This window comes from Ceratotherium simum, chromosome 19 (genome assembly GCF_057802395.1).
Source record: "Ceratotherium simum simum isolate JZ-2026a chromosome 19, ASM5780239v1, whole genome shotgun sequence".
Taxonomy (NCBI): Eukaryota; Metazoa; Chordata; class Mammalia; order Perissodactyla; family Rhinocerotidae; genus Ceratotherium; species Ceratotherium simum.
Genome location: NC_141918.1, coordinates 56,725,843 through 56,741,339, shown reverse-complemented (window position 1 = coordinate 56,741,339; position 15,497 = coordinate 56,725,843). Strand labels below are relative to the sequence as shown.

The 15,497-nt window shown below is 48.6% G+C and overlaps 1 protein-coding gene across 4 annotated transcripts in view; it reads right to left on the bottom strand.

The window, feature by feature from the left end:
* The window catches only part of ARFGEF3 (ARFGEF family member 3), a 165,581-nt gene extending 150,921 nt beyond the window's left edge, over positions 1-14,660 (bottom strand). For all 4 annotated transcript variants that reach the window (XM_087444176.1, XM_087444178.1, XM_087444179.1 and 1 more), the window contains exons 1-2: positions 14,459-14,660; positions 8,194-8,245 (exon numbers count right to left, since the gene is read on the bottom strand). In XM_087444176.1, the coding sequence (XP_087300302.1) occupies positions 8,194-8,245; positions 14,459-14,543 (137 nt within the window). In that variant the 5' untranslated portion in view covers positions 14,544-14,660. The remainder of the gene's footprint in view (positions 1-8,193; positions 8,246-14,458) is intronic.
* Positions 14,661-15,497: the final 837 nt, after the last annotated feature.

Genomic DNA, 15,497 nt, shown 5'->3' with positions numbered 1-15,497 from the left:
ACTGACCCCACAAGGCTGACAATGTCTCCCTCCATATTTCCTTTCACGGCTCCCTGAGATAAAGAATTCTCTAAGACCGAAAATGAGCCAGGCTTAGGCCCACCAAAGTGTCTTACATCTCCTATTCTTTTTTTTTTTCTTGGTGCAGAACCAGCAAAAGATCAACGGAGCCAAAACTTACATTTGTGTGCTTCTGCAAAGGAAGTCGGCTATAGCAGGGAGGAAAGGCAGAAACCAGCACGAGATGAGACCTCAGGATGAGTTTAAGTGCAGGAGAAGCGAGATGCCTGCAGCTCCCCTGGAACAACACAGGAGCCTCATCAGAAGTGCCCGTCTACACATACGCTGACACCTCCACTCAGTTAGCACAAGCTGGGGGCTCTCCACTGGCCTCCTCCATTTCCTCCTCTTGACAGCAGGAGGCACCAAAGGAAGCTCAGCACTTCTCCAGGACACTTCTCCAGGGAAGGCAGAAATAACAATGCGATCGAAACTGATGCCAGAAACCGCTACTGAGGTATCTGCTGCCCTCATCCATTTTAAGTCACACATAGTCCTTCCCAGTTAACGTGGACATGTTTAGTCAACTAAAGAACAAACAAAAAATTTGCACATCCTGTAGAAGCTGCTCCAGGGTTTAAAGCACAGAATTAAAGCACTAAAATAGATAAAAGCAGCAGAAAAGCAACTAAAATAAAACCGTATAAAGAATGGGATGCTATTATGGATGGTTTTCTGCAAGCATAAGTGCTGATGAATGTGCTCCCACCCTGGTGAGAAATCAGCAGGTCTCCAAATCAAGACAAGGGGGAACACGTCAGCGTCTGGGCTGAAAGAAGTGTCTGGACCAGGCAGGCAAAAGGAAGCAGAGGGCTGGGCAGAGGCTCAGCCGGGAGGGACAGGAGAGGGGAGAGGGACACATACAAGGACAAATGGGAAGAAGGGCTGTCAGACACTTTCAGGAACTACAACTGGCAGAAGAGCAATGGGTAATGAGGCTACAGGTGGCTCTGAAGAACCACAGAGAAGGTAAGCAAAATGGCAGTTGGGCCATGGCTAGAGTGACGGCTGGGCTCTTCCCAATAGGGGCACTGAGGAATGCCAGCCAGAGCTTTGCTGCCAACGGCTGCCTTATTAATAAGGCATCTCGAGGATTCCCTTGACAGTTTTATCTCATCTGGACCAGTCCTGTCGTAAGTAACCTGGGCTAAGAGAAGGAAAATCCAGGACTGCAGCAGCACGGGGTGGAGGTTCTTCGTCCTTTAGAACAGAGATACACCAGGCAAGTTCACGTTAGGGGTCGAGCAGGGCAGGGCATGTCTTCCAGGTGGGCCATGGACTCAGCATGGGAACCTAGTGAAGCTGAAACCCCTGTATATTCAATGTCCTTTGACACAGAACATTAATCAGGGTCTCAATAACTACCACCAACTCCCACCCCTGATCCAATACACATCAGGCTCGTCAGGGCTCTGGTTGAGTAGAAGGTGAGGGATTTAAGGCTATACTAGCTGAGGTCAATGGAGTGGGTACAGGGCTTCTGGGTCTACTCTTGGGATCTACCCTTTCAGTCAGTGAGATATTAGAAGTTCTCTTGCAAAAGTTGAGATTCCATTTGCCATGGACTCTTCCAAATACTACATTTTCCAAGAATCTAGGAGAGGAAGGCATAGGTTCCCCGGGACGTGTGATGCAGAGTTTGGAGAAGCAGTTTTGCCCTACAAACATGGACAGGGCACTGAACCCGGGGATGCGAAGACAAATAATTTATATGTATGAACCCCTTGAGGATGGCGCCTAAGAACAGAACCCTTAAACAACTGCCATCCTCATGGAGAAGAGCCTTGGCAGGATTAAGTAAAGCTACAGTGAGGACACAGAAGAGAGAAGGTCACTTCTTCAAACTCAGTTCAGTCTTCAAGGATAAGCAGGATGAGCAAGTGAGAAAGGCTGCCTGTCGTGAGACACACGGCAGAAACTCTTGACGAAGAGAGCTCAGAAAATGTCCCCCTAGTATTTCAGTGCCCCACCTAATGGGGAGCACTGGACTGCTAACCAAACACCTCCAGATCTGCAACTCTGGTCCAAGCTTCGGCATGCAGAAGGAAGAGGCCTCATAACAAGTGTGCTCTTATGTCGACTTGTGAGCTGGGCCAGGAGGAGGCTGGGAGGGTGGGTGGTACCTCCAGTAGAACCCTGGTGCCTGTGGGCGAGGGTCTGGGAGTGGGACTTACCAAATGTGGCCCTAGTTGTGGGAAAGAGCTGCTCCCTGATGGCATACGCCACTGAGGTTCTGCTCAGAGCAGGACAGAAGCCAAGGTCCTAGTGCACAGCAATCTGTGGGTCTGGAGGAGGTGGAATGAAGCCTGCCCTGAGTGGGCACCTCGGAGGCTGTGAGAACTTTCTGCCAAGATGGGAGTGCAGGGCCGGAGCTCAGGTGAGGGAGGGAGGCACTGGTCTTGGGCACAAAATTTAACGGAGCACTAAAAAACTCAGCCATCGAGATAAATGATATTCTAATGCCACACTCGAAATTAATGTAAAAATTCCACGATGAACAAAATATCAAAATCTCACACGAAGACAGGATCTGGCCCTGTCCTTGCACGATGTGGCCTCACGTGCCTCACCCTGGTTCTGGTCCTGGGGGAGGGAACCACTGGAAACCTGACAGGGATGATGGAGTAGTGAGTCAGAGAGGCGGCAGCTCGGCCAGGACATCCAAAGAGGTGGAGGCCGAGGGTCTCTGGGCTTTGACACGGGCTGGAAAGCACCCTCCCTGCAGATTTATGTGCAGCTGTGAGGGCGTCCAGACCCACAGCCAGAATCTGGAGTTCCAAATCCACTGGAGAGGAGAATGGGCACGGCGTTCTGGCCCAGATGCCAGTGGAGGGATTGACCACTCCAACCGAGACTCAGAAGCAGAAGATTCCCTGGGAACACGCCAGGAGGTCAAGAGCGATCTGGACGAGCCAGGGACTGCAAACAACTGAGAAGGTACTGAGAGGTCCACAGAAGAGGCACAGGCCCTCTTCCTTTTAACAAATAGGGTTGGATAAAATACAGGCTCTTCATCATTTCAGAGAGAAAAATGATCAGACAGAACTGGGCACCATCAGAACCACGCCACCACAAGGACAGGGGCTTCGGGGAGGACAGCTGAGGTGCCAACTGGCAAGAAGCTAAACATTACAGAAGCTGTGGTACCTCCAGGTGGGCTTCAGCCCAGGGCTCCCTGCCAGGGAAGCCTGGTGACAGCCTCACAAAACACACACATCAGCTCCGAAAAGCCCATAAATGACTAGGTTATTTTGGTTACATCACTTGATTCCCAAACCACAGGTGAGAGGGTAAATAGAAGGATGTCAGAGAATGGAAAACACTTCATGTTATTACTACTAATAGTTCTTATCAGTAACTTCCAGGTCTCATTTATCACTTGGTTGAAGAACCAGTGCGAACGATGGAGTCAGTGACTGTGAGTGGCAGCTTGTCTTGGTGGAGATATTTTACCAAATCTGTCACTATTAGGGAACATCCTGAGTTGCCTTTTGCTTGTAAAACAAGGAGGACATGGAGATGGTAGCCCCCATCTAAGGCAGAGCCTGAGCTACCGACGGCCTCCTGAGTGAGGGACACCGTTATGGCCTCACTAATTCAGAGGTTGTATTCAACCCTGTGAAGACGTGTGTGAGGCCTGAAGTTTAAGAAGGAAAAGAGGAGCAAAGACAGTGGGGGTACAGGCTCCTCCTGGAGCAAGATAAGGACGGTTAAAACTCACTCCCAAGACCAAAACAAGACACAGGGCAGGCAGGTGGAAAGATGTTCACCCAACTGTCTACTAACCAGTTCAGGAACCATTGCCCAGGACGGCTCCGTGGGCCTTCCTCCACCCCTGACACAGAGTCTCACTGGGCATTCCGCATGAATTCCTGTCCCTGTTGCTAAAGCTGCTCACCGTATCAACAATAAGAGTGGGCATCTGCTCCATGAAAGAGCCCGGGCAGAGATAAGCAATGCCTCTGACCACTCCTTAATTCCATCTGAAGTGTTTTATCCTGGGTTTCTCCCCAGAATGCCCTATGCATGACTGAATGCAGTCACTAGAGTCACTGAAATCACTCATGTGACATCTGGACTTTAGTTTGTACAAGAAGTCCTCAGAGCAACCAACGGCAAAGAAAAAAAAAAAAGATAATACAACTATAGGTCTCTCAAGGTTTCAATTTTCTTCTGATTTGAGCTATCATTACCAATGTATACACTGATGAAAACAATATTAGTAATTATTTATCAGAATGTTAATATATTTAACATGAAAAGCAGTCAATCAATGGCAAAAGAAAAAATAAGAAATATAGCACAGCAAAAGTATTTGACATTTGAATTTTTCCCTAGAGCCCTTTCCAAAACCTGCAATAACAAAAAATCTGCAAATAGCCACTTCCAGGTGATTATGTAACAGAAATGGAACTGAATCTGAATACAAAAGCAGGAGAATGCAAGAAATAGTTTATGAACCTGGTTTCTTTCCCATATACTAAATATAAGTATAATTGAAGAAAAAATAATTAAAATATAAGTATAATTGAAGAAAAATAATTAACATACCCAAATTCTTTCTTGTAAGCAGACAAACACAGGGACTAGGTTCTTTTGAGCAGGTGCTCAAACAACGTGGAAGATGCCACGTTAAACATAAGGACTGGACAGAGGAAGTACTCTCTGGTTCCTGAATCAAGGAATAAAGGAAGGCTGATCCACAACAAGGGGGAAGCCCATACGGTACGTCTCCTCATTATATCCCTCCGTGACAACAGAGGGAAAGAGTAAGCCAGACTATATTGATTCAGTAACTCTTTTTTGTTCTAATTATGGCTTATTCCTATCCCCTAAAAGAGGCTTTCAAAGGCTCCCCACTATCGCAAATCACAAACTGAAACCTCCTTATATGTATAAAATTCTACAATAAATGTACACTTGCTACCACATAACAGTGTTTTCCAGCTATATATGTCTTCATTCTTCTCCCCCAGAGTAAAACCTCTGAGTGCACAGCTCCATCTGCTATGTCTCGTCCACTTGGCTGAGTCCTCTGCACAGAATGCCTGACAGACCTCATGGCACCCCTGGAATACAATAATGCATATTCCTTTGTACACAAAGATGACATCCTCTGCTCTTCACCATTAGGATGAACATTCTGAATTATATTTCTAATAATGGTGAAGATATGTAAAGACACCTACACATATCCACACACAGCTCCTCATCTTGCATCCTTCCCACCAATTCTGTGACTACCTCCCATGGCTTGTACAAGATGGCTAGTTGGCTCTGGGGTAAATCTCCAGATCGTGGAGAAAATAAAGCTAAATGGCTAAAGGAGAAACCAAACCTATGTCCTTAGGCCCATTAACACTGTATTTTCTCCAACTCTTCTGGCCACACACACCAAGAGTTGGAAAATGCCATCTGTTTTTTGACGAATATTCCCAACCAGTGCACCAGGAATCTCTTCTGGTATCATCGTCACCTTCTGGCCCCTAACACTGAAGGCAGACCTTTTGTCACAGACCCAAAACCACAAAAAGTCTCAATGTAGGTTCAACAACCCTTTGGATTGAGAAACAACCTTTAGAGCAGTGTCATCAAACATTTTTGTTCATATAGCCACTAAGAAATTTTTAAAATTGTCTCACACATTTTAAGTTGACATTTAAATCTCTTCACCGTAATTTTAATTAATTGCCAAGGCTATAATTCTGGCATATTGGAATTATTAAAATTTTTAATTAAAACATATCACTCATTTAAATGTATCTAAAGAAATTAAATATTACACCAATTTGAAAAATATATGAATAAATGCCATCAAAAAATACATGAACAAATTCCCCTTTAACAGTAAAAAAGGCTGCATTGTTCTCTTTTCTCCTTGAACTCATATTTCCATTCCACTTCCCCCAGAGAATTTTCCCTCAATATAATATGTTTTAACACTTGAGAGGCTTTTATTAATCTCCCTAGTATATTTCTCTGTAACAAAAATGTGTATAAAGTTTTTTTTTTTTTTAATTTCCTGTGGCCATAAGGCTTAAATGTGTTCCATTTTCTTCTGGTTTGAGCTATCATTACTAATGCACACAAGTGATCCAAACAACATTAATAATTACTTATAAGAATGTTAATATAGTTAACATGGAAAGTATAATTTTACTAGAAATGCATTTCTAAAGAAATGGATAGGGCTTATTTATTTTTCTCAATTAGTTCATACACCTATGGATGAGTATTCCCTATTGCTATGACAAGGTGGGGTTTAACATCAATTCCATACCCTTTTTTTTTTTCATTTTCATAGATATAAGCAGTAAGAAACTTTTACATAAATAAGAAAAGAATAAAGACTTATCAAAAACATTTTTGTCTATTATCTTATAACCAGATTAAGTCCTCCTTCAATTTTGCTGAAAGCCAAGAAGTAAAAACTAACCTGCAGAAAGATGTGTGCCCTGGTCATTATATTCACTCCCTTTACCAACCCAGACACTAACATTTTCACAGGCTTTTGTTGGTGGGAAGAGATTTTTGCACCTAGGACCACACACCACAGTCAGATTCAGGATGGGACGGGCAACAGCCGTGCTCTTCCTTTGACTGTAAAAGGTGAGATGGAAAAGCAGACATAGCAAACTAGTTTTGAAGCAAACCAGTCTTAGGAAGGGCACCAGGAAGTCAGGGACCAGGAAATGGTCTCCCTTGATCCACCCATGCCTTCATACCTCTTGGAGTCTTCCCATCTCCCCTGCTGAACTCCCCTCCTCTAGGCAACAACGCTGCTGCCAGACATTCTGTCCATTTAGGAGCATTACACATACAAAAGTACACTTGGTTTGATTAATACATGAATTCCCCTCAATATATCAGCCTGTAGCAGATACTACACGAAAAGGAATAAATTTTTTATTTTTCTTTTTTGTGTGTGTGAGGAAGATTAGCCCTGAGCTAAGATTCGTTGCCAATCCTCCTCTTTTTGCTGAGGAAGATTGGTCCTGGGCTAACATCTGTGCCCATCTTCCTCTATTTTATATGGGATGCTGTCACAGCATGGCTTGACAAGCGGTGTGTTGGTGGGCACCTGGGAGCCAAACCTGCGAGCCCTGGGCCACCGAAGCAGAGCGCACGAACTTAACCTCTAGGCCACTGGGCCGGCTCCAGAATAAATTTTTTAAAAAGACAGAAACACAATTCTTGTCCAATCTACTTGAAAAGAGAAAAAATACCTAATAAATCATAGTGTCCTGACAGTATAGACACTATATTCAACAAAAGACTGTAAGTTCAAAATTTTTAATTATCTCAAAGAAAAATCTAGAGATAATCCAGATAATAATAAGAAAACTACTAAATTATATTATAGCAGCTGTATAACAGAAGACTATGCAATATTTTAATTTGAAGAACATATATTGACATTGGAATATGTTCTTCATATGGTGTTGACTAAAACAAAAGCAGAAAACAAACTTGTAAATAAAATTTCATATTAATTTGTAAATACATATGTGTGTGGAAAAAATCTGTTAAGAAAATCTATTAAACTGTTTTCAGTGGTTATCCCTAGGTGGTGTCATTATGGAATACTTTCTTATTTGTTCCTTCCAAATTTTCCACAAAGGGCATGTATTTCTCTCAGGATGAGGGGGAAGAGAAGGATGGGGACAGGTGAGGAAGGTGGGGAAACTGGTTCACTGTCTCAGGGCTGCTGCATGTGGCTGCAGAGCTGTGAGATGGTGTCCTGCCAAGGGGCCAGTAAGAGCTTACGTCCAGCCCACATGGCGTAGGGCTGCATCCCCCTAGCGGGGGTGCCATTTCCCAATCTGCAGTGGAAGATCTTGTCCACTGGCCACATCTTCACTTAGGTTATGGTCATTTGTCAACTTGACTAATTTTATCCTTTCACCCCTGACTCCTACAGCTGTTTCCTTTGGATCACTGACTTCACTCTCTCCAAAAACAGGTGGAAATCAGGTTCCCATCATGCTAACCTCATGAAATACCCCAGTTCATGGATGCAAAAAAGCCGTCCTTCACAGTAAAATGCTATAAACCAACGAGGTCATCCAGGCTTTCAGGAAAACACAGCCGGCAATTTTCACTTCCACTGTATTAAACAACTTGTCTCCTTACCTCAGCAAGTGTGGGGGGATCTTAACAACGGTATCCACACCACCCAGGGTTTCTGCAAAAGGAAAATTACAAAGTTAAAAATAAATACGAAAAGAATGAGGATCTGTACATAATTTCACTGTTAGTTTCTTTTTTCCCCAGAAATTCCTATAATTATACATTAATCAATTCTCAATTCTCTGCATGCAAATCATCCATACTTAAAAACCCTTCTCCCTTGACAGCCCCAGAGACTTCCCTGGGGAAGGTTAAAAATTAGGATGTATTTCCCTATAGACACACAGAATTAATAGTTAAATTCCTAACCTGAACCAGAATGCCCATCCAATCCAGTTATAACTGGCTAACGTTCTATATTCTTGCAACAAAATAGAGAAAGGAAAGCTGTTTCCTTGACAATACAGTTTCAATACCCTTAAATAAAAACTTACATTTGTGAGAGACTTTCAAGTTCACAAAGCACTTTAGGCCACATCTCACTATTCTCGCACACATTTATGAGAGGGAAGCTTGAACTTCTTTTTAATCACACTATAGTTAAGGGTACTGATTGGGAGGCTCACCTTTAAATCTCATTAATTCAACCTGGATGTTCAATACTTGCCCATTGCAGCGGATTATTCACACTATTACTGCCTCCAATTGTAGAGATAATGAAAATCTCCCTACTCTCTTCCAAAAAAAAAACTGTTCTATTTCAATAGCTCCAACTTGTCTCCAGTTTTTCATTTCAAACTGTATTGATGCCTCTCTTCACTGCTTAGAGCTAACAAGCCCTGTCAATCTGAACCATTTTCACTGGGGAAGGAGAAAAATCTCTCCCCACCCTGCCTAGAGATCAGAGGGAACAATAGACACCAGCTGTGTCCCTGAGATTCAGGAGGAAGAACAGGCCAAAACATGATGACAGGATCCGGGCCTGTGTAGCCAATGGGGCGAACAGTGGGTGTAAGCCCGGTAACCCACAAAACAGAAAGATGGGATCAGTAGGGTCAGTGGTGGTGTGGCCACAAGGCCAAGGGAGGAAGTGGAAGGACTGAGGCCAGTCCTTAAGATGAGACAGCATAACAAAAAGATGAAGCCTTGAGATCCAGGTGCAGGGAGCAGCTCACAGGCCTTGCGGGTCAGCACGGCAGGGCCGGTGTCCAGGACAAGTTGCTGCCACTCCTCCTGGGGAGGTTCTGACACCAAGCAACCAAATCATGGCAGTTTTCCTCACCAGACAGAGGGGTTTATATTCAACTCCGGATGCGGGTCAATGCCCTAATCAGTACAGACACTTTCTCAGAAGTTTCTAGGAAGTCGGGCTGTGAAGGTCACAGCAATTGCAGCTGGAAGGAGAAGCGGTGGGAAGATAGAAAGAAGGGTAGTCGTCGGACAGACTATCCTTCTTTTCCACCTGGCGTTCCAGCCTCTAATTTTCTTTCCCCTCTCCTTTGTTTTCCAAATCCATTCTACATGAGTCTCCTGATCTATCTGAAATACTAAGAGTTTCTAAATGAGGCCGTGGTCCCTTCCATTTGTAACGTTCTGCCGTTCCACTCCATCTTGCCATTCATAGCCCACAAGCCCCCGGGACTGCTAGTTACTGAAGGAGAATGCACTCTTTCCGGCTCTCCACAAGCTGACGCTCCCTTATTCTTTCTACCCCCTTGTCAGATCATTCCCTCACTGATAAGAAAACTATCCACCAAGCTAGGTGGCCCAAAATAGGGGCAAGATACATATATATTCCTTGCCAGTTATCATGCAGCCGTTGAGAAAACTGATTTTCAGAGATGTATTAATGACAAAGTAGAAGAAAATGCAAAAGTTAAAAAACAAATGACACTCTACCATTTACGGTATGACCCTTTGCAGAAGGGCAACACTCTAAAATTTGAACAGTGTTATATCCGGGTGGTCAGATTACAAGTGATTTTAATTTTTTCTTTATACTATTCTAATATTTTTTAATATTCTAAAATGAGCATATATACCCTTTATAATTAGAAAAAAAGATGAATATCACTAAATACCCAAACAAGTCATTCAAGTGTTGATTTATTTATTGAACATCTGCCTCTCATATTGTAGGTACAGAAGCCACAAGGAAGTATAAGCTGCAGCCCCCATGCCCAAGGAGCTCAAGTCCACGCTGTCGGCATTTGTTGTTTTGGTTGACTGGCATCCATTCCCCTGCCTTCTGAAGCAGCACCCAAATTCTGTTCAGAGGAAATCATCCTTCCCTGACCCCAGGATTTGTGGCCTAGGCCTAAGCCAGTTAGCCCATTCCATTCCTTGGTCAGAGAACTGGTTCAAGTATACACACATGACCCATCAGGTCAAGCGAGAACAAGCAAAACCAAGGACAATATAGGAGTGACTGGAAGAGTCCCACTCTCCTGAGATGGTCTAATGTCTTGGTGACTCCTCTCTCCCATGATGGTCCAACTGGGAGAAGACCCCTGTCTCCTGTAATGGCCTAAGGAGATGGCCTAAGTGGAGATGACCCCTCTACCCTACAACGGTTTTAGAAGGAGACGACTCCTCTCTCCTATGACGGTCTAAATGTCACAGTGACCCCTCTCGCCTACAGTGGTCCGAGTAGGAGATGATCCTTCTCTCCTGAGATGGTCTAAGTGTGCTGATGCCTCTTTCTCAGGAGATGGTCTAAATGTGGTGAGTCACAAGGCCAAAGCTGTGGAGGCACATGCAGAGCATGTCAGTCAGCCCACAAACGGCAGAGCAAGGTCCTTGAAACAGTGTATAATTCCTGAACCAAACTCAACCCACAGCTAGCCTTCCAAGGGATATTTAGTTAATAGAGTGAACAAATTCTGTTTTGCTTAAGTCAGCTTGAATTAGCTTTGGTCTTGTCAAGCCAACATATTTCTCAGTTATCCTGCCCCTAGAAGAGTAGCTGTGCACACAACCATCTATCATGCAGAGCAGCAGATGCTCTGAGAGAGCTGTGAGAGCAGGGCTCTGAACCCAGAGGAGCAAATGATTTGACTGAGGAGCTCAGGGGTGCTTCCTATGTGAGTCGGCCCTTGAGGAGTCTGGAAAGGGAATTCTTGGCAGAAGGACTAGCATGAGCAAAGGCAGAGAAGTGTGCAGTGCACAACATGCTCAGGAAAGGGCTACGGCCGACTGCCACTAGACTGTCGAGCCCCTGGTTGGGGGGCGATAAGAAAGAAGGCTGGGGCTTGATTCCGAAGAGCATTCTAAGGAATTCGCACTTTAATCTGTAAAGAACTTACAGGGGTTCAGGAGTGAAAAGTGTTTTATAGTAAAAAAAATTGACGGAACAGTGGAAAATGGACTGAAGTGGGAAAGAGAACAGGATACCATGTCTCCATGCCTTTGTTTATGCTGCATTCTCCCTCCAACATGCCTTTCTAACAAAATCCTACAGGGAGGAAGTATCTTACTCATCCTTATATCTCCACTGCTCAGCACAGGGGAGGTCTTAATAAATGTATGCTAATAAAAAAGCAAAGAAAAGAAGGAACCCACAGCCTACCCATTCTTCAAGTCAAATCTACTCCAAAAGCCCCACCAGCTCACACCAATTTCCCCCCCACACCCCTGACGCCACATTCATCCCCTCTTCTTGGATCTGTTTTCCTCGTTTACTCATTCCAACCACACAATGAATGCCCCATATTGTTATTTAACTATTTCATGCACTTACGTCTCCTCTTGCTAACTAGAGAACCACCACTGGGAAAGGAATCCCACCTACTTCTTAGAGTCAGGCTGGACTCCAGGCTCCACCAGATAATCTACCCGTCTCAGCTCTGAGCCTCCCAGGTAGCTTCAAGGATGGAAACTCAGCAACGTTGCAGTTTGATTTAACAAGATGCTGAGTATCAGAATTCAAACGTTAAAAATACTAGATTACTCTTCTCCCTATTATCTAAATCTGCTTAACTGACAGCAATAATGACTCCAAGGAAAGCACGTTTGGAGTGAGGTCGGGCTCACAGCCACCTGTGACCCTTCATTAGAAGCACTCGGGAATCCGGCTCTGAATCTCTCCGCTGGATGACAATGGCAATGCAAAAACAGTTCTGTGGCCTTAAGAGCCTAGCTGCTCACTTACGTATCTGTTTTTCTTTAACAGTAAACTAAAATGGTCAAGTCCTGCTTCTGCCTACAAGACAAACTTCCTAGAAAATATGCTAGACAACTCTGTGATGATACGCACAGGTAAAAATTTAAAAAAAGGATGTTGCTGTGATTGCCTGTACACACACACTCAGACACACGAGAATTCAGACCTAAACGGGGACAGTCCCCTGAAAACACCAGCGGAACTCTGCCCTTGGCGGAAAGCCCGCTAACGGCTCTGCGCTCTCCTCAGGCTGAGCCACAGCTCGGGGTCCCGACAAGCACCGACTGTTTTGGCGGAGAGAGAGAGGGATTCAGTTTTGTCTTTTCACGGAGCGGCAACTGAGGAAGCACCCGCGGCCTGGGCACGGCCGGGGCCCGGGCGCGCCCGCCTTCTCCCGGGCCTCGCTGTGCAGAGCGCCACGTCGCCCCTGCTCCCCCAGGCGCGCCCCGCTGGCGGCCCGGATTCCCGCCGTGCTGGAATGGCGGTCGGTCTTCTCCCCGCTGAGCTCGGCCCCCGAGTCAGAGGGGTGTTGACACCCCTCTGCCCGGCCGAGCTCACTTCAGCGCTCCCACAGCTCGCACCCCAGGAGCCCGCCGTCTGAGGCCGAGGAACGCCGTCGCACCCTACGTTCTTCCCCCCGAGCAACAGCCACGAACGCCGACGCTTCACACGCGGGCCCCCACCAGGAGCGTCACACCAAGGAGCCGCTCCTTCCCGGTGCCACCCGCCCACGCACCGGCCGGATCCGGTCGATGCTTCCCCTTCCCTCATCAGGACCCGTGTCCGCCAGCCCCCGGTGGGTCTGGGGGGTTTGTTCTGAGGGGGGGGTCGTGTCTGGGGGGGTCGTGTCTGAGGGGGTCGTGTCTGGGGGTCGTGTCTGAGGGGTCGTGTCTGGGGGCGTCGTGTCTGAGGGGGTCGTGCCTGAGGGGATCGTGTCTGAGGGGGTCGTGTCTGATGGGGGTCGTGTCTGGGGGTCGTGTCTGGGGGCGTCGTGTCTGAGGGGGATCGTGTCTGAGGGGGTCGTGTCTGGGGGTCGTGTCTGGGGGTCGTGTCTGAGGGGCATCGTGTCTGAGGGGATCGTGTCTGAGGGGATCGTGTCTGAGGGGGTCGTGTCTGAGGACGTGATCCTGTCTGAGGACGTGATCGTGTCTGGGCGGGTCGTGTCTGAGGGGTGGTCGTGTCTGGGCGGGGGTCGGGTCTGAGGGGATCGTGCCTGTGGGGTGGTCGTGCCTGGGGGTCGTGCCTGGGGTCGTGTCTGAGGGTGTGGTCGTGTCTGAGGGGGTCGTGTCTGGGGGTCGTGCCTGGGGGTCGTGCCTGAGGGGTGGTCGTGTCTGGGGGTCGTGCCTGGGGGTCGTGCCTGGGGAGTCGTGCCTGGGGAGTGGTGGTGTCTGGGGTGGTGGTGTCTGAGGGGGTCGTGCTGGGGGTCGTGCCTGGGGGAGTGGTGGTGTCTGGGGGCGTCGTGTCTGAGGGGGTCGTGTCTGAGGATCGTGCCTGGGGGTCGTGTCTGAGGGGGTGGTCGTGTCTGAGGGGGTCGTGTCTGGGGGTCGTGCCTGGGGAGTCGTGCCTGGGGAGTGGTGGTGTCTGGGGTGGTGGTGTCTGAGGGGGTCGTGCTGGGGGGTCGTGCCTGGGGAGTGGTGGTGTCTGGGGGCGTCGTGTCTGAGGGGGTCGTGTCTGAGGGGATCGTGCCTGGGGGTCGTGTCTGAGGGGTGATAGTGTCTGGGGGCGTCGTGTCTGAGGGGTGGTCGTGTCTGAGGGGGTCGTGTCTGGGGGTCGTGCCTGGGGAGTCGTGCCTGGGGGAGTGGTGGTGTCTGGGGTGGTGGTGTCTGAGGGGGGTCGTGCTGGGGGGGGTCGTGCCTGGGGGAGTGGTGGTGTCTGGGGGCGTCGTGTCTGAGGGGGGGTCGTGTCTGAGGGGGGGTCGTGTCTGAGGAGGTGATCGTGTCTGGGGGGGTCGTGTCTGGGGGGCTCGTCGTGCCTGAGGGAGGAGGGACCGCCCCCCTGGGGTCTGGAGAAGGGGCGCCGGGAGGCGGTGACGGCACCGCCTGGACCACGACGCCCCCAGTCAGTTCCCCGAGCAGCTGCGCGAAACGCACCGGGTGCGATGCCGCTGCGCAGCGCCCCCGGAGGGCCGCCCGGCCCGGCCCGGCCCGCAGGCGCCCGCGCGCTTACCCAGGGCCCAGGCGCAGCTCTCCCTGATGCCTTTCGACTTGCTCCCGGTCGCCTCCTTCTGCAGCCTCCGCAGGATCTCTTCCATCCTGAGCTCCGCGGGCCCGGCCGTCCACAGCGAGGGCAGCGCGTGAGGCCCGGCCTGCGCCCAGGCGGACGCTGCGCTCGTCGCTCCGGCCGGCGGCGACTCACGCCCGCTCCCGACCGTGCGCGTCCCCGCCGAGGCCCCGCCCCGCCCCGCCACCGCCCCGCCCCCTCCATGAGCCCCGCCCACCGCCCCGCCCCGCCCCCGGCCCCGCCCGGCGGCAGGTGGACGGGAACAGAGGAAACGCAGCCGGAGGTATTCAGGGAGCAGAAGAGTGGGATTCACTCACCGGTTGGCGTGGTAGCAAATGGGGTGACTTCAGGTCTCTTGTTTGGGAAAATGGGAGGGTGGTGGCTCCGTCCTCCCCGTTAAAGAAGAGAGGAGGAGAAGGGTTTGCCAGCGGGGAGCGTGAGTTCAGGTGTGGACACGCTCAGGCTGAGATGGTGAGACGCCCAGAGGGCGTTTGACTTTCGGCCGGGAGCTCAGGACAGGGCTCTGAGACAGAAACCGGGATTTGAGGCCATCAATACCGAGAACTGCGGATGCCTAGGGTTTGGCGGAGGTTGGATGGAATGGGCAGAGCAGGAAGCCAGGGGGGACAGTCGGGGACCCCTTTCCCTCAGTGATGGGCAGAGGAGCCAGTGCCCACGGAGGAAGCGAGAGGAGCAGTCGGAAACCCGAAATGTGGGAGGGCAGCCAGGGGGGCTTCTAAGAGACAGGGGTGTCCAGACTGCTCCTTGAACCATCTTGGTACCGAGCAAAGTCCTAGCCCCGAAGGACCCTTCTACTCACCATCCACACACCCACGGAGCCATCACTGAAGAAAGGTTTCCAGTGCTTAAAAAGAATTCAAAAACATTGTAGTAGGCAATGTAATTATGTCAGACCACATTGTTAACTATTTGGAAAATATATAGAGAGATCACAACTTTATACCACATAGGAAAATAAATTACA